The following is a 24020-nucleotide window of genomic DNA, read 5'->3' on the forward strand; positions in this document are numbered from 1 at the left end:
AAATAATAGTAAGAACAGCAAATGACTGACTGCTTGCTGTTTCCCAGTGACTCTCTGAAAATACTTCCACAGACCATCCCTGATCCATTTTACAATTCTGCAGAGTAGGGGGAATTATGACCATTTGGTGGATGAAAAAATGGCTTCGAGGAGTAAAGTGGCTCCGTGAAGGCACACCCCAGTCTGTTCTGCTCCTAACAGCTGAAAGCTCTGAACTCTCTCAGATGACTCTAGTTTTCAGGTATGTGTATATAGGAAAACAATGGGAAAGAAACCCAATAAAATGTTATGACTCACAGAGGAGCTGTTTGGGGCGAGGGGCGCCTGAGCGGCTTAGCCAGCCAAGTGTCCAATTCTTGGTTTCGGGTTAGGGCACAATCTCACGGTTCGTTGGGTTCAGGCCCCGCATGGGGCTCTCAGCTGACGGTGCAGAGATAGCGTGGGATTCTCCACCCCTCCCTCCCCTGCTCATGCACACACTCTCAAAATAAACACACAAATAGAAAAAAGAAAGAATAGCTGTTTTGGGGTAGTAATTGAATAAAAATAGCTGTAGACCCCTTATGTGGTCCCGTGCGTTGGGAAACACGAGTCCACCTCCACGAGAACCCACCGTTCAACCCCCCTGTGCACCAGCAGGTGGAGAGCCAGCGGGCGCACAACCACCGGGGAGGGGTGTAGGTGATGTCCTCTCATGGGTGATCTGGAAACACATATTAAGGTTGTAAAGGTTTATTTCCCTTGACCCGGAAATTCCAGTCCCAGGAATCTAACTTTCAGATGGAAGGCGATGAGGCAAAGATGTAAAGGCAGATAGAGAACAAAAATTTGTTTAACCACAATTTTAAGGGGAGAGGGCACTAATTCTTACAAAAAGCAGTCAAGTCAACTCAGAGCGTCTGGCTTTCCCAAAGGAGAGTCAAGAGTTGAAAGGTCAGTTCAGGGGGAAAACGAGACAACGAGACTGGGGTGTGAGGCGGGGAGGCAGGCGGCCTGGCGGTGAGGGGATGGTGCGTCTGCAACAAGCAGATGAGTGGGAGAGGCCACCCTCAGTGCAGTGTGGCGCACCAGACTATCCCTCCATGGTCCCTCCAAGGAAGGAAAGAGCCCAAGAAAGACAGACTGTGCTCTGGAAGGGGGTGGGGACATGCGACGGGCAGAGGCAGGCCTCCCCATAGCCTGGCAACTCCATTCTGGAATTCCCGGTTATCAGGGCATTTGCTACAACGTTGCTTGGAGCTGCCTGGAACAGGAAAACGGAAACAGCCCAGAAGCCCATTGGCAGAGATCAACTATAGAGACCCTAGTACCTACCCGTACATACGTACATACGTAGACACATATACGTGTGTATAATCACAGGTCTGTTTAATACAATTATATTTTCAGTTTAAGCAAATAAATAATATACACTTATGTGTTTCTCTGTATAAACACTGAAAACAACTGGGAAAGATGTCCAGAAAGATGCTAACAGTGGTTTTCTCTGAAGAGTATAATTTTGAGGGTATTTCGCTTCCATAACCTACAGTTCTACATTATTTTAAAATAACTAAAAGATACGTGTTTTTTTTCTAATTAAGAAGCAGCACATGAAATGGCTCGGCTGCTCTGGGAACAGTCAGACAGCTCAGAAGGGAAGCACAGGGCACTACTTCAGGCCCCGGCAACGGCAGTCCGGGGGACACGCATGGCCCTCGGAAACGCAGGGCTACACAGGACCCTGCACACAAAGGGTCACAGCGGCTCCGTTCGTCGCAGCCTCCAGAAGGAGCAACCCGAAAAGCTCCCGACTGAAGGACGCGTGATAAAATGGGCACAGCCCCAAGCGGGAACGTTGCTCGGCCGTAAAGATGAAGGAAGCGCTGACCCACGTGACACCTTGGATAAACCTTGACAGTGTTCTGCGAGGTGAAAAAGCCAGATTTAAACGGATTACTCTCAAGGGCAAGTCCACAGGACCATAAAGGAGAATGGAGGTCGCCTGGGGATGAGGGGGGGCCATGAGGACCGAAGGCGAGAGGTAAGGGCTCTCTTTCCAGGGTGGTGAAAATGTTCTAACACTAGATTGTGCTGATGACTGCACACATCTGTGGATACGTTAAACAACACGGACTGGCCACTTTCAACGGGTGAATTTCACAGTATGTGGATTGTGGCTCAATAGAACAGCTTACAAAAGGTCAAGGACATACCAGAAGAGCCTGTGTCTCACCTTCCATTCACTCTTTCAGATAAAAACCGGTCTCTGTAGAGAGAGGCCCAAGGGCCCAGCTGCTCGAGCCAGAGGACCACGTCCTCTGCCGTCCATCTGGCCACGGCCTTGTGGACCAGGAGGTCGTGCTCAGACTCCCTGCTGCTCCAGTGGTACACGAGCAGGACCACCTGGGGACAGGAGAGGCACCTTGAGACACAGAAAGGTCAGGGAAGCCAGCTTCTCACATGCGAGTGTGGGGCAGGGCAGGGCCGGGATGAGGCTGAGTGTGATGGGAATGATGCGGAATCGGTGCACGGCGGCAGGTGACACCACTGGCACCGAGAGTGGGGAGCAGAACTCCGCGTGGGCTCCTGTCTCTGCTGGTTGTGGGGCCTCGAGGGAACAGAGACGGGAACAGCACTCAGTGCAGAGCACCTGTGAGTGCTGCAGCCTTGGCCCCAACATCCTGGCCAACATAACTGACTCCTGTGCCTTTCCTACTGGAAAATTAGTAACCTTTACATTTTGGTAGCACAGGGTGCCCAGGTAGCTCAGTCGGTGAGGCATCCGACTTCAGCTCAGGTCATGATCTCGTGGTTCATGGGTTCGAGCCCCACGTCGGGCTCTGCGCTGATGGCTCAAAACCTGGAGCCTGCTTTGGATTCTGTGTCTCCCCTCTCTATGCCCCTCCCCTGCCCACACACTGTCCTCTCTCTGTCTCAAAAATAAACCATAATAACAACAACAGATTTTTGTAGCATGGAACTGAGAAGAAAACAGCTTCTATGTGACATGTTAGTAAAGTGCTGGGCTTGAGACGCCACCATCCTGCAGCTGTTCCCTCATCTCTAAAATGGGAATCATAGGAGTGCCTGACTGGGTCAGTCAGGAGAGCATGCGACTCGTGCTCTCGGGGTTGAGCGCTCAAGCCCATGCTGGAGACAGAACTTACACTAAAATAAATTCTAATAGAAACTAATAAATAAATAAAATGGGAATAATAATGGTGACTATTGCAGGGGTGAGGAAGAGGACAAAATGGACGGAAGCTAACAATAACTGGATTCTGAATATTACACTATCTACTTGAGTATGCGGCAGCCCTGAACAATCATCTGACCCAGAAGATGTCAACGCATGCAGTGAATGACCACATACGGGTAAGGCCATCAACTTCAGTGGAACTGACGTCAGTGAAAGCTGGGGGTGGGTTGGGGGGCAGAGAAACACAGCGATGTGCTTACCGCCACGCCGGTTAGAGCAGTGAGCACCCCGGAAAAGAATCCCCCGCCTCTCTGCGGATTCACTCGGCCTGTGTTGGTAGCTGAAGGAGCCTGATCATTCCCGTACTTCTGAAAGGCTGCGAGACTCTGGACTATGTCACTATCCTGCTGAATGTCTTCAAATCGCATTCTAATGGCATCAGGAAATAATTTTTCAATGGCATCCCTGTGGAGAATAGGAAAAAAAAAACACAAGACAGTTGGTTTGACTTAATACATTTACGATGTTTAGAGGCCAAAATAAAACTAACCAGTTGATATTTAGTAACATACAGGCAACTTTAGAATAGTCAAGACTGGATACGGCCTGGTTGGTGACAGCAAAAAATTGGAAACAACCTGTGTGTCCACTGCTAGAGAAAGAGTCTCACCATGGTCTGTGCACACAATGGAATGCCACATAGTTTTTAAAATGAATTTATGGGATATCGTTTGTATTGAGACGAATAAATTTAAGACCTACATATTGTTGGGTGAAGATAATAAATATGGGGGCGCCTGGGTGGCTCAGTCGCTTGAGCATTTGACTTTGGCTCAGGTCATGTTCTCATGGTTCGTGGGTTTGAGCTCCCGCATCAGGCTCTGTGCTGACAGCTCGGAGCCTGGAGCCTGTTTCGGATTCTGGGTCTCCCTCTCTCTCTGCCCCTCCCCCACCTGCGCTCCATCTCTCAAAAATAAGCAAACATTAAAAAAAAAAACAACAAATGCGGAGCCTTACAGATAGGATACGACTGATATGAGGAAATACTTGCATTTCCTACTGGCACACGTAGGTACAGAAGTATCCTTAACATTCTGAAGGAAGTCACAACAGAGTCATGACTGAAATGACTCTGAGGAAAAGGAAGGAAGGGCTGTGGATGGGGAGGAGAGGGCAAAGGGATCTTTAACTTTATCAGTAAGAACTCTCATTCTTTAAAAACAATATAAACAAATGAAGGTCTCTCAGTATTGCTGATGGGATTCACCATCAATTCACAGAAAAGAAAACAAGTAGAGCTGTCTTCGTTTTCAATTACACATAATCAGAGAATCTTCCTTCAATTAAGATTAACCTGCAGGTAATCCAGGCTGACAGGTGGGAGCGAAGCGCTTGTAAATATATCTCCCATGAAAAAGTGAATGTTAGGTTAACGTTTTCAGGGAACTTTCTGGTATTCTGTTGGTGTCAAGAAGGCAACAGAAGAAAAGCAAGGACTTGAGGCTCGAAGACCTTACAGGCACATTATAAACATTATGAATGCAAGCGGAAAGGAGCCTGCTTAATTGACTGAGCTGCCCAGTCACCCCCATTTAAGCTGACTTTTAAATGTGATCAATTGAATTTCTAAAAATTCACACTCTGTAAACCAAATAAACCTACTGAATTTCTTTCTGCCCTGTCATACTTCTGTAAGACATTGTGTTTTGTGAGGCCATTTGTTGTGTGAGGCTATACGCGGGAGGCCATCTCTACTGGTGTGAAAATTGAAACAGTTTATCCAAAGATTATGAAAATCAGTAGCAAACGGATTTGTACAGAATTGTTCAGCGATGCTATTTTTTCTATGAGACCTAGAGTGTTCTCAGGGGATACAAATTGATAAAAAGTGTTACATGACAAAGAATTACAAGCAATGGTCTGATAACCAGACTTTTTTTTTCCTTTATGATAAATAATCACAAACCTATCACAGTCACCTGTGAGGAAGGGAGTCTGGCTCTGCGGGTCCTTGAGCCCCCCCGACTGCCAGGCCAGCAGATCTAGAATGACCACGGTGGGGGTTGGCCCTGTGCCTCTGGCCTCTTCAAACATGGCTGCCCCCATGAAGAGAAAGCACAGCATGCAAGCTGTATGGGCTTATATGGACCGGGCATTACCTGAGGAGAATATTGACTTTGGGGAAAACTTCCCATTTTTCTCTGCATTCCGGACACTCTGTTTTCTTCGAAGAGGCCCACCATAAAGCCAGGCAGTGCCGGCAGAAGCTGTGGCCACAGTTCAAGGTGGTGGGGTTAACCAGGATGTCATAACAGCAGTGGCAGGAAAATTCACTAACAGAAATCTGAGGGCCGGTGCTCTTGAGGGGGTCATCCTCCTCCAGGGTTGTGGTGTTCGGATCATTCTGCGAAGACTCCTCCATCTCTTACCAAATCCTGGCATTCACAGGCACGAAAAATTTCAGACTTACAAAACTGCTGCAAAGCATCCTTAAATCTAGGGGGATAAAAAAGAACAACAGAATTAGGACTAATAGTTTAGCAGGTCTTTGAGACTACTGCCACTCTGTTAAAGCTGATTCGTATAAATGTCTTCTTTAAAGTATTTATTTTGAGACAGAGGGAGAGCGAGAGTGGGGTAGGGCGGGGGGCAAGGGGGAAAGAATCCCAAGCAGGCTCCTCACAGAGCCTAACACGGGGCTTATTCCCATGACCGTGAGCTCATGACCTGAGCCAAAACCAGGAGTCAGATGCCTAACTGACTGAGCTGCCCAGGCGCCCCCATTAAAGCTGATTTTTAAATGTGATCAATTGAATTTCTAAAAATTCACACTCTGTAAACCAAATAAACTTACTGAATTTCTTTCTGCCCTGTCATACTTCTGAAAATTAGGTGAAGCAAAATAATGTAGTGGAAAGTTCAGCGGCCTTGGTGATGGTGGAGAATTCTAGATCCTTCTCTTTCACTAACTTACTTGGAAAATAATTCCTCTGGCCTCAGTGTTCTCAATTACATTTCTCAAGTCCTTTCATGTGCATGATTTTAAATAAACCAGCTTCTTATGGGGGGGATGGGGCGTCTGGGTGGCTCCGTTGGTTGGGTGTCCTAGTCTTGACTTCGGCTCAGGTCATGATCTCAGTTTGTGGGACTGAGCCCCACATCGGGCTCTGCACTGACTGACAGCATGGAGCCTGCTTGGGATTCTCTCTCCTGTCTCTCTTTACCCCCTCCCCCACATGTGTGCTCTCTCTCAAAATAAATAAACATTAAAAAAACCCACAGCTTCTTGGGCCAGTTAAATGTCTAACAGATGTACTTCATGTAAATAACACGTTTTTTATCCAAATCTGTTTTCCCAGTAGATACTTATTTCATAAACATGTGATTTCAGAGGCTCCCACAGGAATAGTACCAAGAAGTGAGTGAAGCCTTATTTTGTGAGGTGCCCTGTGCCAGGTCAACTCCCTTGGGGCTCAACATACCCTTTCCTCCCAAATCGACCCAAACACACGTCATGGCCTCTGGATTCGGCCAGTTTGGTGTCACAGAAACAAGGTAATGTTGCTAATAAACAAATGGCAAAGGACCATCTTCTCGTTCTCATCTGGGTCTTAGGAGACTGTTGTACTGAGAGGCGGTACAGTGCAGGACACCATGGAGTTAGGGTCACTTGCTCTGTGGCTGGGCCTAAGTTACTCAAGCTCTCTGAGCCCTGTGTTCTCAACTGTGAAATGGTGACTAACAGTATAAAAGCCTTCAAGGCTTCTTGTGAGGATCAGAGATGTTCAAAGTAACATGGCAGGGATGGCGTATAGTGCAAACAGGAGTCAATGAATTGACTGTCCCACTATTCCTGGTATGATGACAGTGGAGGTGCTGGTGAGTAAGGGCTTCCCCATGCGGCTGCCGTGAGGAGAAAGGCAGTACACCATAAACCACTCCCCATCACCCGCAGTGCTCATGCCGAGAGGGCTTGCGCTTTCCACTTCACAGGTCCGGTGGTCAAGAAACAGACCCCAGCGTAGGGCTGCCTGGCTTCTTACTCCGTCTGTGCCATTCGCTAGCTGTAGGGTCTGGACTTCTTGGAGCATCAGCTTCCTCGTGTTTAAGTGTATGTGTGTGTGTGTGTGTGTGTGTGTGCGCGCGCGTGCAGGAAGAGCATCTTCCCCCACTGGCAGGTTTTAAGAATTGAATAGGAGAATGGAAGTGAAGTGTCTGTCTCATACAGAGCCTGACACGTGGTAAGTATGCCACAAATGGTAGCAATTTGCCTGGTTTTCAAATACAGTCATGAGAATCTTATCTTTTATCAAGTGAGGTTTTATGCTTGTAGAGTACTATAAATTGGTTATTTATTTGTGTTTATTTATTTTGAGAGAGAGAACATGCAAATGCAGGAGAGGGGCAGACAGAGAGGAGAGAGAGAATCCCTGACCATGGCAAGCCTGGGGCTCTATCTCATGAACCGTGAGGTCACGACCTGGGATTTCAGCCAGATTTCAACCGACTGAGGCACCCCTAGACCACTCTAGTTTAAATAAGCAAATCTACAGGGGCGCCAGGGCGGCTCAGTCAGTTAAGCCTCCAACTCCTGGTTTCAGCTCTGGTCATGATCTCAGGGTTCATGACTTCCGTCCTGGGTTTGACTCTGTGCTGACGGCAGGGAGCCTGCCTGGGATTCTGTCTTCCTCTCTCTCTCTCTTTCTGGGATTCTGTCTTATTCTCTCTCTCAAAAATAAATAAGCAAATCTATAAACAAAGAGAGAAGAAAAGAAAATGAGGTATTTGTAGTGGGTCTGGGTATGTGTCATGACTATTTTGCTTTTCTATATTTACCATGATGTTCTTGATGAAAATGTATAACGTTATAATTGTAAAAACACATATAAAATTATAAAAAAATATGCTGTATTCCTTTGACCCAACACTGGTGGGGGATTTTTCTTTTTTCTTTTAATATAACTTATTGTCAAGCTGGCCTCCTAACAACACCCAGTGCTCATCCCAACAAGTGCCCTCCTCCATGCCCGTCACCCACTTGCTCCTCTCCCCGGTGGGGGTCTTTCAACTCAAAGAATAAACACAGCTAAATTTTAAACTCAGTGTTAAAGTGGAATAGAGGTCATCAATGACACTAAAGATAAAATTAGGTAAAGATAAATATAAAATTAAAAAATTAAATATAAAATATAAATATTTAAAATATACTAATTTAATTATTACTCACAATAATAAATTATAGTAAAAAGGGGACACTCTTCTGTACAGGCCTAAAACTGTTGTTTTTGGGGCAGCTGGCTGGCCCAGTTGGTGGAGCATGCTACTTTTTAAAATAATTTTAATGTTTATTCATTTTTGAGAGAGAGACAAACATAGCATGAGTGGGGGAGGGCAGAGATATATTTTTTTAAAATGTTTGTTTATTTTTGAGAGAGACAGAACAGAGGAGGGCACAGAGAGAGGGGGGTACAGAATCCAAAGCAGGCTCCAGGCTCCGAGCTGTCAGCACAGAGCCTGATGTGGGGCTCGAACTCGTGAACCACAAGACCATGACCTGATCTGAAGTCGGACACCCCACCAACGGAGCCACCCAGGCACCCTGGATCATGCTACTCTTCATGTCAGGGTTGTGAGCTTGAGCCCCACGATGGGTGTAGAAATTACTTAAAACAGCTGAGGTCATGATCTCAGTTTGAGCTCAAGCCCCATGTCAGGCTCTGTGCTGGGTGGCTCAGTCAGTTAAGTCTCTTGATTTCCGTTCACGTCATGACCTCATGGTTTCTGAGTTCGAGCCCCACACCAGGCTCCACAGTGTCCATGTGGAGAGTGCACACTCTCTTTTTCTTTCTCAAAATAAATAAACTTAAAAAATATTTTTTAAATCTTAAAAAAAAAAAAAAAACCTTCTTTTTGGAAGAAAATGTTCAAATAAATGTTCTTAGTGACAAACTCTAAATCATTTCTGATAATCATATTTACTTATTACTTATATGTTTAGTAACATTAAAAAAATTCCCAAGTGCTTTCCTGTAGGGAGTCCCTTCAAATTGCTAAGGAAGTGGGAGATCTGATGCAGATTTTAAGAAAAAGCAATCATTTTCATAAAGTAGTTCCTTTATCTGGCTAATACTGACTAAATAACTGCCATGAGGAGAACACTGTCCCAGGAAATAAATAAAGGAACCACCGCTATGTACTGAGCACTCCTACGAGCTGGGCACTGGGCTTGCCCTCCAGGCACGTTCAGGGTCTCCTGTGGATTCACTGTCGGAGGAAACATCCCAAGGCTTCTAGTGAAGGCTGGGCGGGGGTCCGGAAAGATGGGCCGGGCTCGGGCACTGCTGTCGGTGCTTTTGTGGGGAGCAGTGAGTGACCCAGAGCTACCGGTCTGATCTGGGGCCACGTGCGCCTAGTGAGTGAGGGGCGGGCAGACGGGAGCAGAGAGAGGTTTTACAGGCAAGCAGGTCAGCAAAGCTGTGCTGGAGGATGATAAACCTCCTCAGGAAGGACTGCAGGGCCAGGACATCTTAGAAGTAAAATGTTTAGTCACTTCTAGGGACACAGGGGACACGGAGGGAAAAGAGCACAAGAATGACAGGTGATAAAGAAAAGGATCAATATTATCTGAGAGCTGATAAGGAAATAACTGACGGACTCTGATGGAGAGAGAGAGAGAATGATGGAAGACGCTGGCCAGGTGTCAGAGCTGGGGAGGAAGAGACGTGCCTGTGAGCAAATAGGGCCCGTCTTAGAAAGAAGGGTAAGTTGAATTTTAGAAAGGTTGAGGCGGAGGTGATGATAAGACTTCGGAGTAGAATGTTCTAGTGAGCAGCTGGAGTACAAAACTGTAGTTGGGAGTTAAGAATGAGGCCGAATGTGTGCACTTCCGAGTCATCTGCAAAGAAATGGCAGCTTGTGCTGAAATTAATTTCCACCAATTAGCCTTTTAAAACTAGAAGGTACCAGCTGTTCCTGGGTTACCCGATTTGAAAGTTGATTTCTCGTGAGAGAAAACAAACCATACAATGACACCTAAAACGTATTTTTGGGGTGTGGGTGGCTCAGTTGGTGGAGCGTCTGACTCGACTTTGGCTCAGGTCATGATCTTGAAGTTCATGAGTCTGAGCAAAGCCTACTTGGGGATTCTGTTCCCCCCCGCCTCCTGCCTCTCTCAAAATAAATTAAAAATACACTTAAAAAAATAAATCAATAAAATAAAGCGTGTTTTTTAAAATGAAAAAGATTTTTTTTAGGTTTATTTTTATGATAGAGAGACAGAGCACCAGCAGGGGAGGGGCAGAGAGATGGAGACAGAATGTGAAGCAGACCCCAGGCTCTGAGCTGTCAGCACGAAGCCGGCTGCAAGGCTTGAACTCATTAAGCAGTGAGATCATGACCTGAGCCAAAGTCGGATGCTCAAGCGACAGCCACCCCAGGCGCCCCTAAAACATGTTTTTAGGTAGTATTTTGAGAAGCTAAGGTGGCCACTAACTTTGTCTTATGATTGTCTTTGACAAACTAGAAACGGCATGGACTTGGACTACATCTTGGGAATTTTGCTACTTTCAGTTTCCCCTAAATCTAAAATGTGAAAGCTAACAGAGTACATACACATCTTAACCAAATTCAGTTGATCTTTTCTGCTATTTCTGTCCGCATCTGGGTTACTTCCAGGAGGGAAAACAGCACTTTCTGAGGAAGACAGTGCTCTTCAGGGATAGAATGTAGCACAGACACTGCACTTCCAAGCTGTGGGTCAACACACCCTCCCCCACTGGCAACGATCTGAAGGCCTCCTGGAGCGCAGTGTTCTTCAGGATGTTGATAGATGTTCTGCCTAAGCTCAGCCCACAGCAGGAGCGGAGCTGAGAGGGTTTGCTGGCTCTTTCTGAGTTCCTGCACAAGCAAGCATGCATGGGAATGTCCCTGTGGCCTGCTGTCCTTTTCCCTTGAAGGCCTCAGAGAGGACGCTGGGATGGGGGCGGGGGGGAGACGGCATTAGGACTCGGGGTGGAGATTCGTTCCCTTCTCCAGCCCCTGTGCCCAGTCTACACGGATACACTTTGGTTTGTTTAAGCATCATATGAAATGACAAGTGTTAATTACCTAGTTCAAAGCTAAAGGTGAAGAACACCTGAGTTTGGAAAAGTCTGCAAGACTGCAAACAGAGACAGGTTTAAAATGACAGGCTGAACCCCGCAGAATTGAAGAGGATAGCAACCTCCAGGGGCTGAGTCACTCTAAAGAGCTGTGGTTTCTGAATACAACTTTGGGTCTTTGCTTTTTTTTGAGAGAGAGAGATAGAGACAGCATGAGGGTCAGAGAGAGGGAGACACAGATTCCGAAGCAGGCTCCAGGCTCTGAGCTAGCTGTCAGCGCAGAGCCTGACACAGGACTCGAACCCACGAACCGTGAGATCATGATCTGAGCTGAAGTCAGACGCTTAACTGACGTCTGTAGGGGCACGTCAGGAGGTCTGTGCACACTGAGAGTATATGCCAAGCTTGTGTTTTCCATATGAGGATGTAATATGAGCTCTTGCCTAAAGGAAATCTATAGTTTTTATTTTATTTTTTAAAAGTTTTAGTTAAGTCATCTCTACACCTAACATGAGGCTTGAACTCACAACCCTGAGATGAAGAGTTGCATGCTCCTCTAAGACAGCCTGGCACCCTGGGAAATCTAGTTTTTATTAGGCTCTCTAACAGGACCAAGACTGAAATAAAGTTAAAAACTGCTTACGCACCAGGATAAAGACTTAGACTGTTCATCATCCCACTGCTTCCTGGGGTGGTTATGATGAACCCAGCTGAGCCTTTCCGCAGTGATGTGGTATTACTGTGACACACGTCCCCCCTCTCCGTCCAAGAACAGCCTCAACACTGGCAGCCGCCACTCCCGTGGTGGCGACACCGGGCCTTCACGCAGGCTTTCACATGGTGTTTCTCTTTCTCCCTCTCTCCCTTCCTTTTTTTTTTTTTTAATGCTTTTTATTTATTTTTGAGATAGAGAGAGAGAGACAGCACGAGCAGGGGAGGGTCAGAGAGAGAGGGAGTCACAGAATCTGAAACAGGCCCCAAGGTCTGAGCTGTCAGCACAGAGCCTGATGCGGGGCTTGAACCCACAAGTTGCGAGATCATGACCTGAGCTGAAGTCGGATGCTCAACCGACTGAGACACCCAGGCTCCCCCTCTCCCTTTCTCTTGAATTTGGTACTGGCATTTAAAAAATCGGATTTGAGGGGTGCCTGGGTGGCTCAGTCAGTTAAGTGTCTGACTTCGGCTCAGGTCATGACTTTATGGCTTGTGGGTCTGAGCCTCGCATGGCTTGGACCCTGAGCCTGTTTCCAGTTCTGTGTCTCGCTCTCTCTGTCTCTATCCCACTCATGTTCTGTCTCTGTCTCAAAAATAAATAAACATTAAAAAATTTTTTAAACCTGATTTCAAGGGCACCTGGGTAGCTCAATCGGTTAAGTGCCTGACTTTGGCTCAGGTCATGATTTCATGGTTCATGAGTTTGAGCCCCGCATTAGGCTCTGTGCCGACAGCTGCTTGGATCCTGTCTCCCTCTCTGCCCCTCCCTGGCTCTCCCTCTCACTTTCTCTCTCTTTCAGAAGTAAATAAACATTAAAAAAACATTTTTTTAAAAAGGATATATGCACCCTTATAAAAAAAAATCTAATTTCACATAAAAATCCAGCCTCCTGGCTTCTACTGGAGAAAATCAGACCAGGCAAGCCTGGGGTCGCATATGGGGTGACAAGAATCAGCTCAGGCTGGGTCACTTGGCCGCTGCACCCTTCAGATGGGGCAGGGGGGCTCACACCTGTTTTCTTCCCCGACCGTGGGGGGGTACGTGCATTTTCATGACCTCTCCCCCAGGCCACGCCTCAGTCTGCTGACAAGGCTGTTTTGAGGCTCACCGGCCTTGGGCTCTACCCGTGTATAGTGCCCCTGTCTCTGGGTTCGCCAGCAGGTTGTTTACCACCATTACTGAGAAGGGGACTGCCTAGGAGGCTTCCACCCGCTTCTCTAAACTACTGCTTCTAATCTCTCCCACACTCTGAGGCTAGACTCGGCGGACATGCACGTGAAAGGCTCTGGGTGAATCTGAGGGCAAGTCTAGAAATTCTAAGTTGGCCTTTGTCTCATCACCTCCCCAGAGACCTAGAAAGTAAAGAGCTTGGGGGCCCTTCTATGAATCACACACTTACACAGGCCTTTAAGACGCCTGCTTTCATATTCTGGAGGTATTTACTTCCTGCTTCTGAGAAACTAATTGCACATTTTTTTCTTCTGCTTATTTGCACCACAGACCAATGATGTATACATCTCAGTTTTAAAATCAGATGACATGTTCTGAATCCCCCCTTCACTAAGTATGAACCAAGAGGCTGTGGGCAAATAACTCCCTCTCTCTGAGTCTCATATTAGCACATGTAAGGCATGGGGTTACCACCTCCTCAGACCCCACAGAGCCATCAGGAGCATTAAGGAGGCACGCTCAGGCACCAGCACAAAGGAAGTATTCAGTAACTGGCCCCTTCGCCCACATCATGGTTCCGGTGGGACACTTCCCAAACCGTCTAAGTGACAAATCCCAAAAGCTGTTTTCATGCTCAGGCCATATAATAGACACTTTATTCTGACCAACATACCTTAAAATTTTTTTTAATGTTTTATTTGTTTCTGAGAGAGAGAGAGCGCGAGCAGGGGAGGGTCAGAGAGAGAGGGAGACCCAGAATTTGAAGCAGGCTTCAGGCTCTGAGCTAGCTGTTAGCAAGGAGCCCGACAGTGGGGCTCGAACCCACAAACTGCGAGATCATGACCTGAGCCGAAGTTGGACGCTTAATGGACTAAGCCACCCAGGCATCCCTTATATATATACCTTTTAGATGTTTTATTTTGAGAGAGAGAGAGGAGAGAGAGAGAGAGAGGGAGGGAGGGGGAGGGAGAGAGAGAGAGAGAGAGAGAGAGAGAGAATGAATGGGGGAGGGGCATAGAGAGAGAGAGAGGGAGGCCCGGAATCCCAAGCAGGCTCCCCACTGTCAGTGCAGAGCCCTTCGCAGGGCTCGAACCCAAGAACCATGAGATCATGACCTGAGTCGAAACCAAGAGTCAGATGCTTAACCGACTGGGCCACCCAGGTGCCCCTCACCAATGTAACTTTTAAAACACCTGGAGGGGCGCCTGGGTGGCTTAGTCGGTTAAGCGTCCGACTTTCGCTTAGGTCATGATCTCGCGGTTCGTGGGTTCGAGCCCCGTGTCGGGCTCTGTGCTGACTGCCAGCTCAGAGCCTGGACCCTGTTTCAGTCTGTGGCTCCCTCTCTCTCTGACCCTCCCCTGCTCGCGCTGTCTCTCTCTCTCTCCTAGAAATAAATAAAACATAAAAAAAAAAAAAACACCTGGAGAGGCTTCGGATTCTGTGTCTCCCTCTCTCTCTGACCCTCCCCTGCTCACGCTGTCTCTATCTCTCTCTCTCAAAAATAAAAACATTAAAAAATTTTTTGTTAAAAAAACACACCTGGAGAGATATTATTTACTGAGGAAAAGACCATCTCTAAAATTTCAGGGTCAAGAACTGGTGTAAAGTCTTAGAAAGCACGACCGCGTAAAAAATGACATGAACCAACTGTATCACTGACCTTTTCTAAGCTGTTCACGGGTGTGGCCTGTTCGCACAACCGACAGGAAACAATTGTCACAGTGTGATGACTTGAGCAATCGCAAGATCTCTAGCATTGTAACCTTTTCTATGTTTCCCCAAAGAAATACCTAACTGACATGGTATAGTTATCTGAAAAATCTACGAAGGAAACAAAAGGGCTGGAATACAATCTCCCAATTATTCTGTGTGACTAAAGAACCTGCAATAAACGTGGCTATTGCTCCCTTGGAAGGAAAACTGTTTGATTTGGTCAAGTACCTATCTGTGGAATCATCTAGAGACGGTGGCAGAAGGAGGTGGTGGCACTGCCGTTTAACTGTTTGATTCTTTACACCCCCAGATCAGTGAATACAGTAGTTTTCATGGAGTTCAAAGAAGAATGCATTAATTCTGAGTTGAAATGGAGAATTTTTATACCGCAGCATATAAAGATTGCACGTAATGAATCACTAAATTCTACTCCTGAAACCAATACTGCACTGTATGTTAACAGACTTGAATTTAAATAAATAAAATAAAGTTTCGTGTAATGATGGCCAACTCTTTAGGAGCCATGATCTTCAAACTGCTTTGTTCAGTGATATATAATTACAGTTCTACCTCTTCGTTCAACAAAATGTTTATTGTGACGATAGTACATACCTAACGTTCTAGGAGTAATCTTTTGGAGGGCTAATTTGCTTAGTCTGAAAACAGGATCCCAATCATTACTTAGCAAAGATGTTTCACTGCAAAAACAAAAAAGATTCTGGCTTTATATGGCCCTTTAACTAGGCCATTTCTTTCTTTTCATTACATATGACCTGACAGCAAAGAATAATGACCACTGCTAGTATGTCCTGAGAGCTTATCATGTGACAGATGATCCTATGAGATAATTATTGCTCTCATCTCCACTTTACAGATGAGAAAATGGAGGCCTACTTAATAGAGGCCAGAGGCAGGTTTTAAATCACGGTCTGATTTAAAGCCTGATCTCAGAACACTACATTATTCCAATGAAGAAATCAATAATGGTTATTGTTTCAAAGGACTAATTTGCTTCTCTACCCTGCTACCACAAGAGCTGAGAGATCCAAACTGTAGAAAATAAACCAGGATGTGACAACATCACTGCATTCTGGAACATGACCTCTGGCTCGTGGCTGTTAGGGTGAGCATGTTGTTCTGCGAGGCAAGCAGAAACAGTCACAAGAGAAACTGGGGTGAAGGGTGCTGGGTGACTCAGATGGTTGAGCACTCAACTCTTGATGTCAGCTCCAGTCATCACCCCACAGTGGTGGGATCGAGCCACGCATCTGGCTCTGTGCTGAACGTGGAGCCTGCTTAAAATATTCTCTCTCTCTCTCTTTCATTCTCCCTCTCTCCCACTTGCACTCCCTAAAAATTAAAAGAAAGAAAGAAAGAGAGAAAGAAGGAAAGAAATAGGGATGTGAGGGGTGCCTGGCTGGCTCAGTCAGAAGAGTGTGGGACTCTTGATCTTGGGGTTGTGAGTTCGAGCCCCATGTTGGGCACAGAGATTACTTGCATAGAAAGAAAGAAAGAATGAAAGAAAGAAAGAAAGAGCGAGAGAGAAGTGGGGGTGAAAGTGAAAGTAGTTGGGAACACCCCTATTTCTGGCACCCCAGGTCCACTTCTGGGGACACCACTATAAACACTAGAATACTACAGACATTTTAAATGTCCAAAGAGTGACCACACATTTCTAGTGATTATGAAACAAAATGAAATGTGCCCAAATGTAAGCAAGGCAAAGGCCAAAAATGGCAAAAATATGAGAGTACTGTGTACCCCTACTTCTTGTAGGGGGCAGAAATGGGCTTTCATTAACACAAGAGAAGGATTTCCAGGGTCTTCCCATATCAAATATTGTCCCAGTAGATTTTCTTTCTGGACGGAGTCGGAGATTACTAGGGCAAAGGTAGCCGGTGAGCTCATAGGAGGCTCATAGGAGGCTGACGTGCGGCCTGAACCTTGAGGCCCGGTGACTTACTGCCCATGAGGGGTGCTGGGCAGGATGAGAGCACACTGAGAATAGTGTCCAGGTTCTCCCTGCACACTCTTCTTTCATTTCTGTTATGTGGCACCTAGTCAGTGACCTATCCTGTATTAAATGCTGTAGATGTCCAATAACTTGTGATTAAAAAAAACTGATTAGAAACCATACTTTAATTATTGGTTTGAGTACTCTCTCCTTCTCCAATCAAATTCTGAGCTGCTTGAGATCAGGAACCAAGCCACAGTACTCTATCATTGTGTTTTTTGTTTTTAAACTTGTAATTAAAATTTTTTTTAAAGCTTTTTTTATTTCTGAGAGAGAGAGAGAGAGAGGCCGCGTGAGCAGGGGAGGGTCAGAGAGGGAGATACAGAATCTGAAACAGGCTCTAGGATCTGAGCTAGCTGTCAGCACAGAGCCTGACGCGGGGCTCGAACTCACGATCCATAAGATCATGACCTGAGCCAAAGTCAGATGGTTAACCGACTGAGCCCGTTTTTAAACTTTTTAATGTTTATTTTTGAGAAAGAGAGACAGAGTGTGAGCAAGGGAGGGCCAGAGAGAAAGGGAGACACAGAATATGAAGTAGGCTCCAGGCTCTGAGCTGTCAGCACAGACCCCGATGCAGGGCTTGAACCCACAAATCATGAGATCATGACATGAGCTGAAGTCGGAAGCTCAACCAACTGAGCCACCTGGGTGCCCCTCTATCATTGTATTTGAAGTAGCTGGCACATAGATGGGTTCTAGATATTTGTAGATGAAAATCAAATCAACATATATCTGACTCCCTGTCACAGTAATTTCTTAGAACTTCTGACCTAATCATCTGAGAAGTGTTGTGAATCTGAAATGAACAAGGATAAATGAGAGAGAGAGGAGCCCAGGAATGTACATTTTATTTTATTTATTGTTTTTAAGTAAGCTCCATGCCCAACATGAAGCCCAACGCAGGGCTTGAACTCACGACCCTGAGATCAAGACCTGAGCTGAGATCAAGAGTCAGATGCTTGAGGCAGTTGGGTGGCTTAGATGGTTAAGCGTCTCACTCCAGGTCAGGTCATGATCTCACTGTTTCATGGGTCAGGTCCCACGTCAGACTTTGTGCTGACACCTCAGAGCCTGGAGCCTGCTTCAGATTCTGTGTCTCCCTCTTTCTCTGCCCTTCCCCTGCTAGTGCTCCCTCTCAAAAATAAATAAATAAATAAATACACTTAATAATAATAATAATAAAAAGAGTTGGATGCTTAAATGAGCCACCCAGGTGCCCCAGAAATGTTCATTTTACACAAGCCCCTTAGGAGATCCTTATGCACACAGAAGCTTGGGAACTAGGGACTTGTTACATACAAATAAATAAACACGTGTGTGCCTATATATGATTCAGATAAGGTATGGGTAAGGTGTGAACAAAATAAAAGTTTAAATAACACTTTCATGCTCATCTCCTCTTCTCTGCAATCCCTCTTCTCTCCAATGCCTGAATCATCCTCCTGGAGCAAAATTCTGACCAAACATTACCTTCACTCAAAACCATCTTGACCGTGAGCAATTAAAGCCCACAGCTGTAAACTTGTCATTTAAGAATCTTTATGGTCCATAAATCAACAGAACTTTTTAATGAGGTGGTTTCTCTTTTCTTTCTTTTTCTTTTTTTTTTTTTAAAGTAGGCTCCATGCCTAATGTGGGGCTTGAATTCATAGCCCTGAGGTTGAGAGTCGCACGCACTACAGACTCAGCCAGTCAGGTACTCCAACACAACTTTTGAAACAAGAGCACAAAATCTGAAGCCAGAATGACTAATTTCAAATCCCAGCTCACCAATAACTAGTGTGATCTTAAGCAAGTCACTTAATTTCTGTGCCTCAGTTTCCTCATCTGTAAACTGGGGATATTAATACTACCTTACTGATGAAGTTGTTGACAGGGTTAAATGAATTAATAATACATGCACCACACTCTGAATAGTGCCCAGCACATTAGTGCAATACAAATGTCAGCTATTACTATGATTATCCCCTACTGCTCGTCTACTCACTCATCACCCCGTGGTCCCATCTATGAACTTCTGCTCCTTGTGAATTTTCCCATCACATTGTTCCCCTCCTCTGTAACCCAGCTCTGCACCATCTCTGGGTCAAAAGTGTTCAATTGACAAACCCCAAATCACCTGCCACTTGAAAGTCTTTAATGGCTAACTCCATTCACACCCAAAGTACTCCTTCCTGCCTCTGTGAATTAATGTAACTTTTACTTGTGTGTTTCCTCATCTCCCAGACTGCTCTTTCCCCTGAGAGCCTTGTATGCTTAAAACTGTATGTTCTCAGGAATGGAGATCTGGGTTCCAAACAGGTCACACTTAATATCCCTGAGCCTCATATTTCTCATTTCTAAGTTCAGGATAATAATATCCACTCTGAAGGAGGTTTAAATAACAAACTCTATCCATAGGTATTCAACAAGAGAACTGAATAATAATAGAACGATTACTAGTTGCACTTACTGATGTCAGCTACGTTAGCAGTGTCAGTGCCAAGCACTGGAGCGGCGGACGGTTTTTTCACTTCGTTTATGGAGACAGGCAGGGAAACGCAGAACACATCAGACACCCAGGCTGGCTGTTTACAAAACAGCCTGGACAAAAACACACCAAACTACCTAACTCGCACGTGCGCTCGGCGCCGGCTCCGGGGTGTGCCGGGAGCAGAGAGTAAACCTCTTTCCTATTGGCCTTTCAGACGGTGACATCAAGACCACCCCCAAAGGACCGACCAATGGGCTTTAGCGGGGAGGACCCAACGGCGACAGCTGAGGGCATGACAGTGTCCGGGCTTTATCTCCTCTCCACCTAAGTTGGGGGGCCGCCTCCTGCCCCGCCAACGATCCTCAGTTAGACACGTTTCATTTACCCCTCTTTGTATTTGGTTTTTAACGAGAACTCCTTTTTGTACAAGTTCCGATTAGGGGCCGTGAGTCCCCAGTCGTAACAGCGGTGTTCTAACCTAACCCTAGCGCGACTCTGGGGTTCACTTTCCCTTCTGTGCAGATCCGTTACCCTATTTTATAACGGGAGCAATCGTTCTGTTTTGGGGCAGGGACTGCCTCTCCAATCAGACCCGTAGGTCAGTCTACCAGGACCCTGAGCAATTCTGGACGCGCAGCCAGAGGCTGCGGCAGGGGTTCCTGGGGAGGGGTCCCTTCGTTCCCCTCCAAGGTGTGCGGAAGCGACGCCTCCATCTTCCCGCCCTGGGGAGATCCTGGAGCGGCAGACTCCGACCCTGACCGCGAGGGGACACAGGCAAGGCCCAACGACTCGCCCTGCCGACGTGGGGCTCTCGGGCAGGGACGGGGAAGTTGGCCACACGCGAGTCCGTGCCCCGTGGCCGAGTCCGCGGATGCTTAGGACCCGGGCCTGGACGAGGAAAGCCTCGGGCACCCGCTTCTCTGACCCGCCCCGAAATCAGCCCGGGCCTCCCTTTGCCCTTTCCCGCCACGTTGCGACTTACCACTCCGCTCCTTCCGGGCCCACCCGGCCGCAGCCTGCCTCCCGGACCCCCGCGGAAGCAGAGGAAGAGGTGGTCACTTCACTTCCGGAAGTAACCGAGGACTTACTGCGGAGAAGTGTGCCCCGGCCCGCGACCATAGAGGAGAAGCCACACTCTTAGCCCAACCCTCTCAACCCCGCGACCTCCCCGCTGCCTAGAGCGGCCACTCCCCGGCCGAGGACTTCGGCGCATGCGTGCCACCTCCGGCCCCGCCCGTTCCTCTTGAGGGGCCGACTTGAGACCCCCGCGGCGTTACAGCCCCGGGGTCAGGCGCGTGTCTGGTGCGGGTTCTCCTGGGAGTCGGTTTCTGTGTTTGGAGGACACCACTTTACCCAGAAATTAAATATAATAAGACCGCAGTATACTCGCCACAATTTTTTTTGCCTTCATATTTTTTGGCTGAGAAACCCAGGACCTTGGCGGAAGTTCCCTGTGTAGTATTAACCGGGGTTAAAGTGACTTTATGAGCCTGTTTTTCTCCCGGTGTCTTGGTGCGTTGAGAAGTCATACTGGTTATGTTTTAAACCACTGGCCTGGAGTTTGTTAAACTGATCATTCGGAGTGACACTTTTCTTTCTAACATAACAGATTGGCGAAGACTTACAAGACTCTTCCTATGCCAGTGCAGGGAGTATGTGATCTCATTTTCTGGAGGATAATTTGGCCCAAGGGTGTGGGTGTGTGTGGGTGGGTGGGTGGTGGTGGTGGTGGTAAAAGAGACCTAAAATTTACCATTTTAAAAAACATTTTTAAGTGTACAGTTGAGTGGCATTCAGTACATTCACGTTGTGCATCTATCATCAGCATCCGTCTCCAGGACTTTTTTACCTTGGCAAACTGACACTCCATACTCATTAAACAACTCCAACCCGCCCTTTCTCTCCAGCCTCCGGAAACCACCATTCGAACTTATACCTTCGTGAATCTGACTGCTTTAGGTACCTCATGTGAGTGGAATACTGTTATTTGTCTTTTTGTGACTAACTTTGTTCACTTAGCATAATATCCTCAAGGCTTATCCAGCTTGTAGCATGTGTCATAATGTCCTTCCTTTTTAAGGCTCAATAATATTCCATTCTAAGTATATAACACTTTTTGTTTATTCATCTGTTGATGGGGTGGGTTGCCTCCACCCTTTGGCTATTGTGAATAGTGTGGCTAAGAACATGTATGTACAAATACCTATTTGAGCTTCTGCTTTTATTATTTAAAGGTGCATGCCCAGAAGTGGAACTGTTGCGTTACATAATAATTCTATTTCTTAATTTTCAAAGAATCCCTATACTGTTTTCCACAGCGACCACACCATTTTAGCTTCCCACCAACAGCACGGAAGGGTTTCAATTTCTCAACTAAGGGATGTGAAATGATGGGAAAAAAAGAAAGACAGCTCTTTCTGCCCACAGGTCCTGTCCCTGTGCTTTAATAAAACCATCCTTTTTTGCATCAAAAAAAGGGGGGGGGATGTGAAAGGGTATCTCATTACTGTTGTGGTTTGCGTTAGTGAGGCTGAACATCTTTTCATGTGCTTACTGGCCATTTGTACATTTTCTTTGGGAAATATTTATTCAAGTCCTTTGTCTGGTTTTTAATCAGATTGTTTTTTTGTCATTGAATTGTAGGAGTCCTTTATATATGATACATAATTTGCAAATATTTTCTCCCATTCCATGGGGTTGCCTTATTAAAAATGTTTTATTTATTTATTTCTGAGAGAGAGAGAGAGAGAGAGAGAGAGAGAGAGAGAGAGAGACAGCATGAGCAGGGGAGAGTCAGAGACAGAGGGAGACACAGAATCTGAAGCAGGCTCCAGGCTCTGAGCTAGCTGTCAGCACAGAGCCCAACATGGGGTTCGAACACACAAACCATGAGATCATGGGCTGAGCCAAAGTCGGACGCTCAACCCAGGTGCCCCTCCATGGGTTGCCTTTTCACTTTGTTGATAGTATCCCTTCATGCACAAATGTCATAAATTTTGATGTCCAATTCATCTATTTTTTCTTTTGCTGCCTCTGCTTTGGGTATCGTATTAAAAAAAATCATTGCCAAATACAGTGTTATAAGGCTTTTGCTTTACGTTTTCTCAAAAGAGTCTTATAGTTTCACCTCTTACATTTGGATGTGTCATCTATTTTGAGTTAATTTTTTAAATGTTTATTTATTTAGAGAGCGAGAGAGCGCGTGTGAGCAGGGAGGGGCAGAGAGCCAAAATCAAGAGTCAGACACTTTTTTGAGTTCATTTTTATTTTCTTTTTATTTTATATTTAATTTTTATTTGGTATAAAGTAAGGATCCAACTTCATTCTTTCTGATGTGGACATACAGTGTTCCAGACACTATTATTGAAAGGACTGTTCTTTTCCCATTGAATGATCTCAGCACACTTGAAAATCATATGTCCTTAAATGCAAGTTTATTTGGGGGGGGCGGTGTCTCTATAGGTGTTTCTAGGTTTTTCTTTATGCCAATACCACACTGTTTTGATTATTGTAGCTTTGTAGTAAGTTTTGATATTTATTTAAATTACTTAAACTTTATTTAAATTATTTAAATCAGTTAAAATTTAAATTTAAGTGCTATATATGTCTAGTACTTTCTGTATTTGACTTTATTTTTTTTAAGTAGGCTTCACACCCAGAGTGGAGCCTAACGCAGGGCTTGAGCTCATGACCGTGAGATGAAGACCTGAGCTGAGATCAAGAGCTGGATGCTTAACTGACTGAACCACTCAGGCACCCTGTATTGAACTTTTTAAGGTGAAACAAAAAAGGCAGAGAAATATTTCAAGCCTGAGTTTCGACTACTTACATATTTTTCTCCTTCCCTTTCCACCTGAACTCTAGAATTCACATTTATTCTCAGCTGTTCACATTAGAGATAGTTGACATAGTTACCCTATATGTAAATTTCCATTGATTGAGGCAAGAGAAACGAACTTTTTGAGGGAATTGGGGAAAATATGGTCAGACTCTTACGTGTCCTTTGGAATTTTTAATACTTCCTTTTGGTGGGGGGAAATGGTCATTTTTTTCTTCAAAAAACATATGGATTTTGTACTCAATAAATCTCAAACTCAGAGGTGTGAACGCAAGGGAATTGTGACAAGTCAGAAGTCTAATCATGTCTTACATTTACACAGTCTTCTATAACTCACCGACATTATCACCATTGATCTTCAACCCCGGTGGATGAAGAGTCTGAGGTTTAGGAATGGTCAATACGGAAGCCTAATTAATGGAAGAGCTAGCCTTTGAAAGTAGGTCTTCTAACCAACCTCATAGTCTGTGAAAGAGGAAAGTGAATTCATCCACTGAGCTGTGTTTATTGAGCATCTACTGTGTTTCAACACCGTTGTATGCTCTGGGGATCCATAGTATACTCCAAACCAAGGCAAGACCTCATTGAGTTTGTTCGCCAGTCCCAGTGGCTAGTGCATTAGGTCTCAGCTTTGCGTTCTCTCCACCTCTATTAATCGGGTACCCTTATTCTCTCTATCCCCCATTATTTTTATTGCAGCACCGGGCTCTTCCTCTTCAGAGCGCTGATGTGTTTCCAAGTGGCAAGTTTGATACCCTCCTGACTTTACCCGTTTCCTCCAAGTTAAGCTCCAAAGGGGCAAAGAGTTTGTCCC

General features: G+C 45.8%; 1 protein-coding gene across 3 annotated transcripts in view; it reads right to left on the minus strand.

The window, feature by feature from the left end:
* Positions 1 to 20541, minus strand: part of BFAR (bifunctional apoptosis regulator) — a 37010-nt gene extending 16469 nt beyond the window's left edge. The window contains exons 1-4 of one of the 3 annotated variants that reach the window (XM_039233604.1): positions 20351 to 20541; positions 5341 to 5677; positions 3442 to 3646; positions 2216 to 2385 (exon numbers count right to left, since the gene is read on the minus strand). In XM_039233604.1, coding sequence (XP_039089535.1) covers positions 2216 to 2385; positions 3442 to 3646; positions 5341 to 5603 — 638 coding nt within the window. In that variant the 5' untranslated portion in view covers positions 5604 to 5677; positions 20351 to 20541. Of the gene's footprint in view, positions 1 to 2215; positions 2386 to 3441; positions 3647 to 5340; positions 5678 to 19347; positions 19470 to 20350 lie in introns of those variants that run through there. The other 2 variants (XM_039233606.1, XM_039233605.1) reach the window with 2 other exon arrangements.
* Between the last annotated feature and the right edge of the window lie 3479 nt (positions 20542 to 24020).

The sequence above is a fragment of the Hyaena hyaena genome, unplaced genomic scaffold (genome assembly GCF_003009895.1).
Source record: "Hyaena hyaena isolate Hyena2069 unplaced genomic scaffold, ASM300989v1 scaffold_76, whole genome shotgun sequence".
Lineage (NCBI taxonomy): Eukaryota > Metazoa > Chordata > Mammalia > Carnivora > Hyaenidae > Hyaena > Hyaena hyaena.